Source organism: Salmo salar, chromosome 17 (assembly GCF_965601325.2).
Source record: "Salmo salar chromosome 17, fSalSal1, whole genome shotgun sequence".
NCBI lineage: Eukaryota > Metazoa > Chordata > Actinopteri > Salmoniformes > Salmonidae > Salmo > Salmo salar.
The window spans coordinates 18,409,657-18,422,994 of NC_138307.1; the positions used below are offsets into that span (position 1 = coordinate 18,409,657).

Consider the following 13,338-nt stretch of genomic DNA (forward strand, 5'->3'; position numbering starts at 1 on the left):
TAAAGTGAAGGGAAGGGGTTCATGGGGTGATAAAAGGGATGGTTGGTCTCTTTGTGCTAGATGTCTGAGACTGGTCATGTGACAACGATGGCTGAGACTGGTCATGTGACAACGATGGCATTCACGGACCTCCACACAACTAAATGGCCCTGTAGCCACATTTTTTCCCATTGTGATGACAAAAGACGCCAGGGCCACTGGAAACCAGACAGACACAGATGCCTGACAGTAAAATACACCCTATTCCCTATGTATTGTATAACGTGTAAAAGCGACAGGTAGCTGATTGTAAAATAAAAACACAATTCTCCACATAGTTGACCAGAGCCCACATAAACTGGTTATAAGCTGACATAAGCTGTCATTACTGTTTATAACAGCTGGTATTCTATCCTCATTGCAGATGAATGTACCCCTTCTGTCAAGTAAGGTGGGGCCCAGTTGTTCTTGTCTCCTATTGTCTGACTCAGGAACACCATAGTTTGACATCGCAAGCCATTCAGTCACTCATACAGTAGGTAGGAAGGGCGCCCAGTCATTATTAGAATGGCCCTCCCTCATCTCCATAGTGATCTGTGGAGGGGACTCCCTCAGAGTAGGATGCACTAAGATGCCCCTAGACATTGATCTTAAGTCAGTTTTGTGTTCCCCCTTAATGGTTATTAAGGTGATGGTAAGCTGGTCCTAGATCTATGCCAAAGGTCCATTTCTACCTGGACAAGCTCAGTGGCAAAATTATTTCTAGGTATCTAGCTCTGTGATGGGCTAGTTTCCCAGCATCTGGTGTCTCTTTACCAAAGTTGTCAGGCAGATGCCTGATACACACAATTTATTGTCTGTGTGCTAATGTTTGCATAGCAATGACAGTCTTCCCAGATCCCTGGAAAGGGTCACAGAGAAAAGTTTGGCAGCTAACCTTCACCTGACTGATGTGTGTGTGTGTCACATGAACACACTCACACACACTGCCAGGCTAGTGGCCTGGCGATAGAAAGAGAGGGGAGGAGGGTGATTAGTTTTGTTGTTAGGGCTCAATCCCCTGTGCTTTCAGGGGCATAAAGGAAGTGCTGCTCTCAGCAGGGTCAGTGGGCTAGGTCTGCAGGGGAGGCCAGTGGCGAGGGGGGAATTATAGCCAGCGATTAACTAGGCAATCCTCTGCCAATCACATGATATGAACTAGTGTGGCCATGACAAAAACAACAGGGGGGAGAGAGAGAGAGACCACCTGAAAGGAAGCGATTCCTACACCTATAACCTACAGAGAGATGAACCTGGAGAAGAGTCCCCTAAGCAAGCTGGTCCTGGGGCTCTGTTCACAAACACAAACACCCCACAGAGCCCCAGGACAGCAACACAATTAGACCCAACTAAATCATGAGAAAACAAAAAGATAATTACTTGACACATTGGAAAGAATTAACAAAAAAAACAGAGCAAACTGAGAATGCTATTTGGCCCTAAACAGAGTGCACACAGTGGCAGAATACCTGACCACCGTGACTGACCCAAACTTAAGGAAAGCTTTGACTATGTGCAGACTCAGTGAGCATAGCCTTGCTATTGAGAAAGGCCGCCGTAGGCAGCCCTGGCTCTTAAGAGAAGACAGGCTATGTGCACACTGCCCACAAAATTAGGTGGAAACTGAGCTGCACTTCCTAACCTCCTGCCCAATGTATGACCATATTAGAAACATATTTCCCTCAGATTACACAGATCCACAAAGAATTCGAAAACAAACCCGATTTTGATAAACTCCCATATCTACTGGGTGAAATACCACAGTGTGCAATCACAGCAGCAAGATGTGTGACCTGTTACCACAAGAAAAATTCAACCAGTGAAGAGCAAACACCATTGTAAATACAACCCATATTTATGCTTATTTATTTTCCCTTTGTACTTTAACCATTTGCACATTGTTACAACACTGTATATATACATACAATGACATTTGTAATGTCTTAATTCTTTTGGAACTTCTGTGAGTGTAATGTTTACTGTTCATTTTTATTATTTATTTCACTTTTGTATATTATCTACTTCACTTGCTTTGGCAATGTTAACATATGTTTCCCATGCCAATAAAGCCCCTTGAATTGAATTGAATTGAATTGAGAGAGGCGGGGGAGTGGGAGATGTGGGGGGAGGGGAGGTAAGTAGAGGGAGAGAGCACAGTACAGGGTGGGGTTTGAGGGAGAGAGAGAGAGAGGCGGTGGAGTGGGAGAGGTGGGGAGACGTGGGGGAGGGGAGGAAATTAGAGGGAGAGAGCACAGGACAGGGTGGGGTTTGGGGGACAGAGTGAGAGAGTGAGAGAGGCGGGGGAGTGGGAGAGGTGGGGAGATGTGGGGGGAGGGAAGGTATGTAGCGGGAGAGAGCACACTACAGGGTGGGGTTTGGGGGAGAGAGAGAGAGAGGAAGAGTAAGAAAGCTGTATGTAGAGCAAAAGAGGGAGATGGGAAGGAAGAGAAGGAGAGCTAAGGATGGAATATGCTGTCTGTACTCTTCCAAGGACTTAGATCCTCCTCTCCTAGTCCAAGACTTCGCCCACTATCTTTTCTTAAATCCACCAAATTCACTCCAGACTCCCCAATTCTCCAAGATTGTGATCCATTTCACCCCTACACTTCCCTCATGCCCCTCCCCAAAGTGTATTTTTATCTCGGTGAATACTGAACCAGTAAGGGCTAAGTACTGAAAGTGACAGAGATATCTTGACTTTCACTATCACACCCAACTGTTCCCCATTGGTGTTGGTTACAGCCTGTCAGATAGGCTAGCTGTAGTTGCATGTTATAAAGGAAACTAAATTACATTTTGATGGACGTTCCTCCTCACAGTGTGAAAACCGTGTGCCTGTGTGTCTTCCCAACCTCTCACTCCCTTCTCCTCTCTCCTCCACCCCTTCCTTTCCTCTCACTTCATCTCCCCCTCCCTTCATACCCCTATGTCCTCAAAAAGCATAACTACTATCTCTTTCTGCATTGTGGGAAGCCAAAGTACTTATTCTATTTCACCAAACAAAACCCCCAGGCGACAAGTTAGATATGGTACAAAAAGTTTATTCAGTAACAGTTTTGTAAACATTTGAGGTAAATTAACATTTACATCAACATGTTCTTACAAAAGTTCAGACGCAAGGCACTTCTCTTCATAGACAGTGATTTCACAATGGGGTATCTGGTCTGAGCATGTCTAAATCTCCTTCCCTGCCTCACTGGCCAATGAAATCTCTCTCCACACCAGAGATTCCAAAAGTCCAACAAAATGTCAGTTTTCCAATGACACAACAATGGAGTATAACTTTAACCTAGCCAAACACCTCTCCAGTATTCTTTTGACCAAAAAGTCAACAAAGAAGCAATATTCTTTTCTAAATCCTTTTTTTTTTTTGTATTTGGTAATATAGTAATTCTCTCATAAATAGAAATACTTTCTAAATTATCGAGACATCCTCTTTTTGAGATGTCCTTTGTTATTTTATCTTAGAACATCATTCTGTCTTAACTGTCCAGATCATTATCTACATGCTAAAGTGTCAACTTTAAACAACCCAAATGACATGGTTATAAACAGAAATTGTGAGTTAACAGAACCGTAACCTGTTTTCAACAACTCTTAACAGAGTTCTATTGGTGGCCATTTTAGATTTTCTCTCTTTGGTGGACAGCTGACCTGCTCTTCGTTTTTTTTTGGGGATTACAATGTCACAGCTCGATCCCATCACCTGGTGGCTTTTTTTTACATACTGTATGTGCTTGGTATGTAAACGATTTGTGAGGCACTTGGATTCTGTGTGTGTGGCAACGCAAAAAAACAGCAGACCTGATTCTCTAAGCATTTTAACACATCATACAGCAGAGCACAGCAACAGCCCATTCACAGTCTCAGTCTAAACCCTCTATCCCAAGATATACCCCAATGTAGAGTTTGTGTGTGTGTGTGTGTGTGTGTGTGTGTGTGTGTGTGTGTGTGTGTGTGTGTGTGTGTGTGTGTGTGTGTGTGTGTGAGTGTGTGTATGTGTGTGTGTGTGTGTGTGTATGTGTGTGTGTGTGTGTGTGTGTGTGTGTGTGTGTAGAGAGAGAGAAAAAAAAGAAAGAGAGAAAAGAAAGGAAGGAAGGAAGGAAGGACGAGTGTGAGGGGAAGGGAGGGGAAGATAGAGAGAGAAATGTGAACAAACAGCCTATCTACACTGTTGAAATGTACTGTAAGAATCACAACTTCTGTTCTTACTTTAAGTGCCAAAATTGAAGTGCCCCCTGCTTCTTGTGGTGGTGGAATGATAACATATGATTTCATCATAACAAGGTCAAAGGTCAAGTGCTTGAGTGAGTCCGTTGTAGTGAGTTGTAGTTTCACAGTAACAGAATAGACCGTTGTTCAAAACATAAAGAGGTACAAAACGCAAAAGAGATTTGTCCAAACATTGTTCGATAGGTATGATTTTTTTCCTGAATGTTAGATGACAATAAAATGAATTAATTTGGAGAGAGAAAAAAACAGGAAGCTTAAAAGAAATACAACTGCATGTTAAGAGCCATTTTCTGATTTAAAAAACTGGCAGGAGTTTAAGAAAATGATACGCAAATGCACATTCCTATTGATTTTGCTATTATGATTCAGTAACAAAGAATGAAATGTCATTGCCTTAAATAATACTCCTTATCTATCTATCTTCTAGCAATTCTATTGCCTACTCTCTCTAAGCACTATACTGAAACTTCCCATACTGACTACCAGTGGGGGCCTACAGTCTTAAATCTGCTGAATTTCTTTACGATGAGGACACACACTTCTTTAACACACTGCAAACACAAGCGTCAGTATGGGTTCTTTATAAGTCATAATTCTATATGTATAATAAACCCTATATGTACTATGTAATATATTTACATATATATATTATTTACCCTGATGTAACTGCCTAAATGTTGTTGTAGACATTGAAAAAAGACTCTATAATATATCTATTGCGCGCACACACACACACACACACACACACACACACACACACACACACACACACACACACACACACACACACACACACACACACACACACACACACACACACACACACACATACAGAAACACACACACACACACACAGACAGAAACACACACACACACACACACACACACAAAGCCTGTGAAGCCTAAAGACCAAGCCTCAGGTTGGGATCGCGGTGGTAACATAGGTTGAAGCTTCACACTAGTATGGCTACACACTATTAGTATTAACCTGGTATTTACTGGTACATTACATATTATCAGAGGGTACTTCATTGTTAACTACCTGGTACCAAAATGTGCCTAGTCGTGCTTGTTTTACAAGTAATTTACAGGGTATTATTGTGTAATTAACATGTCATTTGTAAGTAAATACCAAGTCATTTTGAATAAAGTGCCACCCAGGTACCCTATCCCCGTCTCTCTCCACTCCACCATACTGTCAGAGTGTCCCTCTCTTCATTCAGCTTAATAAGAAGGGTGAGCATGGAACAGACAGACGGCTAGCTACGAGGCAGACAGACAGACAGACACTAGGAAGAGACAATAGGACACATCGGCTTCATCTTAAAGGGTCCATCACAAGAAAATAAAAAAGAAAGGGGGGAGAGAAAAAAATAAACGAAAGCGCAAACCCTCTTCTGATGTCTACCATCAAAGAATAAAGAAAACAGCAGAATTATATTCATCCGAAATGTCGCTAATGTCCCAAACTAGTTAGTCCAATATCTCTAATCCTTTCATGGCATCTGAGCTGCAAACAGTGAATGTGTGTGTTCCCTCTCCACACACGTGTTGGCACCTCAGAACTCTGAAGCACTAAGCTATGCCTCACCTCACCGAATGCATCTCCAGATAACGCAACTTTGGTAGAGAGTAATGTCAGGAGCATCTCAACTCCAGAGCCCCCCCTCCCACATCGCCTCTGTATTTCACACAACATTTGACACCTGAGCCTCATAGATATATCATGTATAGAACCCAGAGGCATTGGGGTGCGGTGGTGGATAGGGGTCTGCATGTGTTTGTATGTGATTGTGTGAAGGTGTGTGAGAGGGTGTGTGTGTGTATGTGTTACACGGCAAGGTCGTCGGGCCGGGCTCGGACACTGCTGGTCTTGCTGGCCCTGCTCAGCCTGCGGGCATCCGGCGCTATGAAAACGGGCGGCTCGTGCATCTCCACCCGGGTCACCGTGACATCATCAACGTGCGTCAGTGGCAGCGCCGCCTCCGCTTCCTCTTCTTCCTGCTGCTGGTGCTCCTCACTCCTTCTCGATTCCCCCAGGGGGAGGGTGGAGGAGCGGGAGTCGGGGATAGGAGGGGCAGTGTCCGGTGGAGGGGGTGACTGCTCCTGGTCAGAGGAGGTGGGGGAGGAGGAGGAGGGTGGTGGAGAAGGGGAGGAGGGAGGAGGAGGGTAGGAGGAGGACTTGGCAGCGTCCAGAGTCTGCAGCTCCATGGCCATGTTGGCCCAGTTCTGCTCCACGGACTGCTGCTGGCCACTGCCCTCGCTGCCGTAGAAGGATGTGGGAGGAGCCTCCAGCAGGAAGTCTTCATGGAAAGGGTCCATCTTGAGTTCCTCCGCCGCTGCCTGCTGCTCGGATAAAGCGGCTGTGGCGTTTGCCTGCTCGTTGGGCAGGTACACCACGTTCACGCCACCGTACGTGGGCAGGCAGTTGAGGGCCGGGTGGGCAATCCCCTCCTGGATCATATTGGACTCCACCGCCTCGTCTCTGGCCAGGGGGAGCGCCATTCGGTCGGGCGCAAACTCGTTGCTGACCCCCTGCTTCACCTTCTTCCATCCCAGGTGGTATATCTCCAGCAGGTTGAGCAGCAGGGAGACGCAGGCTACCACCAGCATGAAGATGATGAAGATGGTCTTCTCTGTGGGGCGTGAGATGAAGCAGTCAACCGTGTTGGGGCAGGGCCAGCGACCACACTTATACAGGGGGCTGAGCTGGAAGCCATACAGGAAGTACTGACCCAGGATGAAGCCCACTTCGAACAGCGTCTTGAAGATGATGTTGAACACGTACGTGCGCAAGAGAGCCCCCCGGATGCGGATTTTACCGTGCTCGTCTCTGATTGGGGGCTTCTCCTTTTTCCCTCCACCTCCTCCGTTCCTGTACAGAGGGTCTCTCTCCTCCTGGTGCCGGCTGGCCTTCCGCTGCTCCTCCTCCTTCTCCCGGCGTTTCTCCTCCATGCGGACAATGTGCAGCACGTGTCCCAAGTAGATCAAGGTGGGCGTGGACACGAAGATAATCTGCAGCACCCAGAAGCGGATGTGCGAGATGGGGAAGGCTTCGTCGTAGCACACGTTCTCGCAACCGGGCTGCTGCGTGTTGCAGGTGAAGTCCGACTGCTCGTCACCCCACACTTCCTCCGCAGCCGCCCCCAGGACCAGGATGCGGAAGATGAAGAGGACTGTCAGCCACACCTGGACACAAGGGACATAACGCCACATAAGAGGGCATAAGGGGCTATATACCACAGGAATAAAAGGGTCAATCAATCAAATAACTGTAGAAATGTATCAATCGATCAATCAGTCACCTTGCCAATCACAGTGGAGTGTTCTTGAGCGTTCTCCAGCAGCCGCCCCAGAAAGCTCCAGTCACCCATGCTTCACACGATTTCTAGCCTGGGGAGAGAGAGCACAGCCTGGGATGAGTAGCAACTGGGTGAGGCCTGGGTGGGGAGAGGCTGGGGGGGAATGGCTGGGGGAGTGAGGTGGGGAGAGGCTGGGGGAGAGAGGAGGGGAGAGGCTGGAGGAGAGGCAGGAGAAAGGTTGGGTGAAGCAGGAGAGAGGTGCAGATAGAGAGGTGGGGGAAAGCTGGAAAGCTGGAGATAGGTGGGAGCAACAGAGAGGGAATAGGGCTGTGTAGGCACCGACTGGGGATGAGAGGGAAGAGAGAGGTGGGGAGGGAACACACACAGAACGAGAGAGCATAGGCCAGGGAGAGGGGGAGCACAGGCATGGGTGAGTAACAACTGAGAGGGTAAGAAAACAGGAAAGGGAGGTGGGGAAATGAGAGAAGGGGACATGAGAGAAGAGGGCAATAAAAACTTTGAATGAAAATGTACAGGTTCAAAAACCAAAACAAACATTGGTGGAGTTGACCTCTGGTTCGAAGCCATAATATCACAAAAGATTACTGTCATATTATGCACACACATTGTATCCATCCTATGCACTTTCTGCTCCCGACATCACTCTGTGAAGTCACACAATCTCTCAGGTAAAGCCAATGCGTTTGGCACTGAAGGAGGCAGCGGGGCTGCATGATTCCTTTTTCTACATAAAGGATACATATCTGTTGTAATATATTTCTATCTGAAGGTTCTGTAATGTGGCATCCCACTCAGCACAGCCCAGAACAGCTGTGGAGAGCACCGAACAACACTCGTCTCCCTCAGACACAGGATGGACGCCGTCGAGTCAGTCATTCGGGACTAACAAACTGCCTTGATCACTTTCACTGTCGACCGGCCACATACTTCTCTAATACATTCTCTAATCACAGTACTGGAGACTGAGGTTAAACGTGCCAATAAAATATCCTGAGCACCACCATTGTGCTTCTTACAGGCCTACTAGAATCATTAGCAGCAATTCAAAGGAACATTTTTCCCAATGCTGACATTTTACAGTTCTATCAATTTGAAATGAATCCAGTGCCCACGGCAACTTTTGAACACATTGCAAAGCAGACGAAAAAAGAACCAGATATCCGATGACACAAAAAAAGCACCCAAAGCAGTGACAGACGGTGGACTTACTAAAATGTTGTTGTATTGTCAGTGATAAATCCATCGACTAGTGGTTCAAAATAAATACAATACCTGGAAGCAGAAAACAAATCATATCAGTTATGAATTACAATTATAATGTCATTTAAATATGCTTACATTACCCAAATACCCAAATGAACCATTCTTTTGTATGCCTATTGTCCATGCAACTTACGATATAGACACTTCGGAGATGAGTGGAAAACTCAAATCTTTTTAGGCTGGCTTCTACAAGCCTACTGGCCACCAATAAAAATGTATCATGTCTTCAAAGTCAAAAACCTACATCATCTTCCCCCAAAATGTATATTTCTCTGAAATAGGTGACTTTGGTGTTTCTAATTGGACAGACTACATGGAACCATGAACCCTATGAATGCCACAGCATTGATAGACACATGTGTTTTGTTTTGAAAGGCAGATTTAATTGAGGAATGTATACAATCCATCCATAGGCCTGTCTGTGTATTGCTGGGCAAGCGGGTTACAATGGCTGGCCATCTGTGGCAGTCTGAATGAGTACATAGCAGCCTGGGAGGAATGCTCGGATCATCAGAACACAGAACTGCTGATGAGAGGAAATATTTGCCTGGGATCGACTGATATGCATTTACAGAGGGCTCTATATCACCAATGCATAGATACAACAACAACAAAACAGATCCCAGCTGCATTACTCTACCTGTTACAAACTCCTGTTTGGACATGAAGTGGTTTTACAAACTTTGAAAACAAGGACCTATTTCCCTCATGTTAAAACACAGGCAGGCTGTTACTGTAAAATCTATGATTACTATGATTACCACAGTATCCCAATCTATCGATTGGTGGTGCATTGTTGCTGAATGTAGCCCATATTAGCTCAACTCAACTCACTGGCCTTCTACAGTTCAATATTAATTTCAATAGATGATTCCATGGTCGTTATGCCTGGCCTAGCCTACTCAATAACGCGCTGGTATCAAAGTGGTGCAATACCCCTCTATAATGACAGTATGTGTCGAGCTGCACAGTATATGTGTTGATCCTTTTGAGGTTTTGATTAAATACCGTCTGTCACCTGTGACAATAGAGAAGCTGCCAGACGCGCATTGTGCTCCTTGGCACTGGCTATTGACGGGGATCAGCGGCATTGTGTTCCAGCGGCCGCACCATTTAACTCTTTGACCACACTGACCTAAGTTATTTAAATATATACACCTTGGGCAGTAGATATCCTAACAGAATACCTATTGATACAGTAATTGATTGCAGGCTAAGTCAAGTCAACATCACTCGCATTGGAATTGGTGAGCGTAAAAGTGGCTACTTGGCGTTCCCAAATAAGCATAAGGACAAGGTGGATGGATAGACTCCCCAAGCCTTGGCCACTTGAAGCCGTATCCGGTGGTCACTGAAGTTATCCAAATTTTGATAGGGTTGGAAAATCCTACAGACCTTCCCAGGTAGAAAGATCCCTCCCCTTCCCTCTCACTCCCCAGCTCTGACAGCTTACCAATCTCCTTTGACAGCGGCCGGCCAAAAACTTTTTCCCGGAAGCGTCGCGATCTGCGTTCTCTTCTTTTCTCCCGCGGGGTTCGAGGCCAGGCGTGCGCGAGAGAAAGAGAGCGAAGAAGAGAGAGAGAGAGAGAGACAGCGCGAGGGTGAGCAAAGCGATGCTAGTCTAAGGGCGCGTGTGGAACCTGGAGATGGGGTCCCGCAAAGCGCAGCGGCTGCGTCCCGTGCCCAGCCATCGCTACTGTCACATTGTGTGACCATCCATGAGTGCACGCGTGGGGGAGGGTGGAGGGTGGGGGCGGCGTCGCCCACCCGTCAACCCCCCGTCACCTCCCATCCCACCCTGCCACCCTGCTCTTCCGAAATTCCACACCAGGACTCCAAAATTGTGGATGGCGTCTCCGCGCGCGGGGGGAAAATGATGGCCTTCACTATGTTGGAGAGTTGGCCTAAATGCATATAGATGAGTTATAGTACAGGACTGGATGTTCCTCTCCCATATTATCTGTACGATCTGAACATCTTCTTTGTGCACTTTGTATATTTTTTGTAGTAATCTATTTTACATTTGTGCTATCTGAAAATAATATATATATATATCACATCACATGATTAAGTGCTGGGATGTGCTTCCTCAGGCCCACTAACACGACCACATGATTTACAAACATCTGACCACCCACCATCACCCAAATTGTGAATTGCAGCTTTGCTAAAATGTGTCTCAATGATCAGACAGTATATCAAATATCTAATATTTTTATTTCACAACTTTTTAAAACACACACATCCTCTGTAGGTCATTGCATAAGCCTTTACTCATAGTACTCTACTGTGATTCTGCGAATGCCATTGTCAGTGTATTTACAATATTATCTCTTCATTACCAACATCACAATTCCTGTCTGTCTGTCTGTCTGTCTGTCTGTCTGTCTGTCTGTCTGTCTGTCTGTCTGTCTGTCTGTCTGTCTGTCTGTCTGTCTGTCTGTCTGTCTGTCTGTCTGTCTGTCTGTCTGTCTGTCTGTCTGTCTGTCTGTCTGTCTGTCTGTCTGTAGGCCTGTAGGCCTGTCTTTGCCTGTGAAGGGTCAGTGGCCATGTGTGAATATTGTCCACTAGATGGCGTAGTGACTCCAGTGACTGAAGCGGGAAAGGAGATCTTCTGTGCATGTCTGGAGTGGACTACACAGTGTTTACACATATTTATGATTCGGTGTGTTTGTGTGTGTAGGCTACTTATGTTTTGCACGTCTGTGTGTGCATATGTACGCTATGTCTATAGCTCCCCCGTCCTCACACCGCCTTGCTGCAGGTGGACCCTGACGAAGAGGACGACAACAACTTCTCATTCTTCTTGTTCTGCTGCAGAGTCTTGTCTTTGGAAGAGGTTGAGGAACAGTTTGAACCCTTCTCTTTCTGTTTCCCCCCTCTGCGCCGCGATGACGGGCACCGAGCGATAGCCTTGGCGACCAGGTAGGCCAGTTCGGCCATGTTGAGTGCCATACAGACGCAGGAGGAGGCGGCCATGAAAACGGTGAAGACAGTTTTTTCTGTGGGGCGGGAGACAAAGCAGTCCACCACATTGGGACAGGGCCACTGGTCACACTGGACCAGCCTGGGCATCTGGAAGCCGTCGTACAACACGTATAGAGCATACCTGGAGAACGAAGGTGAAGATAAAGGCTTAGAACTACAGATGTAGCATCTTTATTTGAGCCAGTTTGCTACAGTGGGTAAATAATCCTACAGCAACAGGAAATGTGAATTATTATGTGGATTATAATTATGGACATTTTTGTAAGCGTTGATATATTTTTCGTAAAGGGAAAATCATGTCTGACATTTCAAAGTGGAAATTACAAACTTCAGAAGCCTTTTAAACCTCAAATACACTACAAGATTGACATTTCCTGCATTGCGGGAACATTCTTCTGCAACAGGGTGATCAAATTAAGATCCTACATTTGTACATGGTGATATCATGAATCTTGAGGAAGTGCATCTACATCTTATTCTTAAGCGTTTGTATGTAATGGAGGTGGTTCATTGAGCTACACTCAAGTAACTTGTCTGCCTGAAATAAAGATTTGTTAGGCTTTGCTCAGTGAGCTAACACAGTACGTACATGAAGCCTCCCTCGAACAGCAGGCGGAAGACCAGACTACAGGCGTACGTCCACCACAGCGGCCCGGCGATTGGCAGCCTCCGCCTCCTCAGGCTCTCTAGCTCAGCCTCCTGGGCCGCCTGGGCCTTGTCGCTGCGGCAACGCCCCCCGACTGAACCCTGCTGCAGGATCTGGCGTTTGTCGCCGTGATGACGGTAGGCCACATACATGGCGACGAGGAGAGCGGGTGTGGAGACGAAGACAAGCTGCAGACACCAGAGCCTGATGTGGGACACGGGGAAGAAGTGGTCGTAGCAGACGTTCTCGCAGCCCGGCTGCAGGGTGTTGCAGACAAAGTCGCTCTGTTCGTCCCCCCAGACGCTTTCGGCCGCCAGGACCAGCACGGTGACCCGGAAGATGAAGAGGACAGACAGCCACACCTTCCCCAGGCTGGTGGAGTGGCGGTTCACACCAGCCAGCTGGGCGTACAGGGTCCCCCAGGTCATCTCTCCTGCTCCTCTGGCCCAGAACACACACCTCTACCCTGGAGAGAGACCAGAGGAGAGAGGGGGTGAGGGCTGGATCGAAGTAGGGAGAGTTGGAGGGAAGAGAGAGGAAGGAGGAGATAAGAAAACATTAGGTACAGGGTCCCCAGGCTCATTGTTCCTCTGCTGCCCAGGAACAATCCACTCTACTCTAGGGAGAGGAGAAGGGGGGTGAAAGTTGAGGTTAAAAAAAATAAATAGAGAGGGAGGAGAATGAGATGAGGAGGAAGTAGAGATGAGAGGAGGAGGAGAGAGAGACAGAGAGAGAGAACTGAATACAGTTGCTTGGCTAGACCAGTGCCAATGCTGTCATGAACTATTGATCCAGCCAACATTTCTAATGTACTACACTCTTAGAAAAAAGGGGTTCTTTGCCTTTCCCCATAGGAGAACCCTTTTT

The 13,338-nt window shown here is 46.7% G+C and overlaps 2 protein-coding genes across 2 annotated transcripts; both read right to left on the reverse strand.

Moving 5' to 3' along the window:
* Positions 1–3,043: 3,043 nt before the first annotated feature.
* On the reverse strand, positions 3,044–10,559 carry LOC106575594 (gap junction alpha-3 protein). Its single transcript, XM_045699072.2, has 4 exons — positions 10,291–10,559; positions 8,784–8,846; positions 7,557–7,644; positions 3,044–7,440 (listed from the first exon to the last, which is right to left on the reverse strand). The coding sequence occupies exons 3-4, from the start codon at positions 7,623–7,625 to the stop codon at positions 6,082–6,084; spliced, it is 1,428 nt and encodes a 475-aa protein (XP_045555028.1). The 5' UTR covers positions 7,626–7,644; positions 8,784–8,846; positions 10,291–10,559; the 3' UTR covers positions 3,044–6,081.
* Positions 10,560–11,198: 639 nt separating this feature from the next.
* On the reverse strand, positions 11,199–12,942 carry LOC106575531 (gap junction beta-2 protein). Its single transcript, XM_014152084.3, has 2 exons — positions 12,415–12,942; positions 11,199–11,946 (listed from the first exon to the last, which is right to left on the reverse strand). Exons 1-2 carry the CDS (start codon positions 12,897–12,899, stop codon positions 11,583–11,585), a joined length of 849 nt encoding a protein of 282 aa, XP_014007559.3. The 5' UTR covers positions 12,900–12,942; the 3' UTR covers positions 11,199–11,582.
* Positions 12,943–13,338: the final 396 nt, after the last annotated feature.

Bases quoted from the DNA above. Each gene is read 5' to 3' on its own strand.
- LOC106575594 (XM_045699072.2), bottom strand. From the start codon at position 7,625: ATGGGTGACTGGAGCTTTCTGGGGCGGCTGCTGGAGAACGCTCAAGAA. The intron at 7,441-7,556 runs GTGACTGATTGA...CCTTGTGTCCAG, and splicing joins ACTCCACTGTGATTGGCAAG to GTGTGGCTGACAGTCCTCTT.
- LOC106575531 (XM_014152084.3), bottom strand. From the start codon at position 12,899: ATGACCTGGGGGACCCTGTACGCCCAGCTGGCTGGTGTGAACCGCCAC. The intron at 11,947-12,414 runs GTACGTACTGTG...TTCGTTCTCCAG, and splicing joins CTGTTCGAGGGAGGCTTCAT to GTATGCTCTATACGTGTTGT.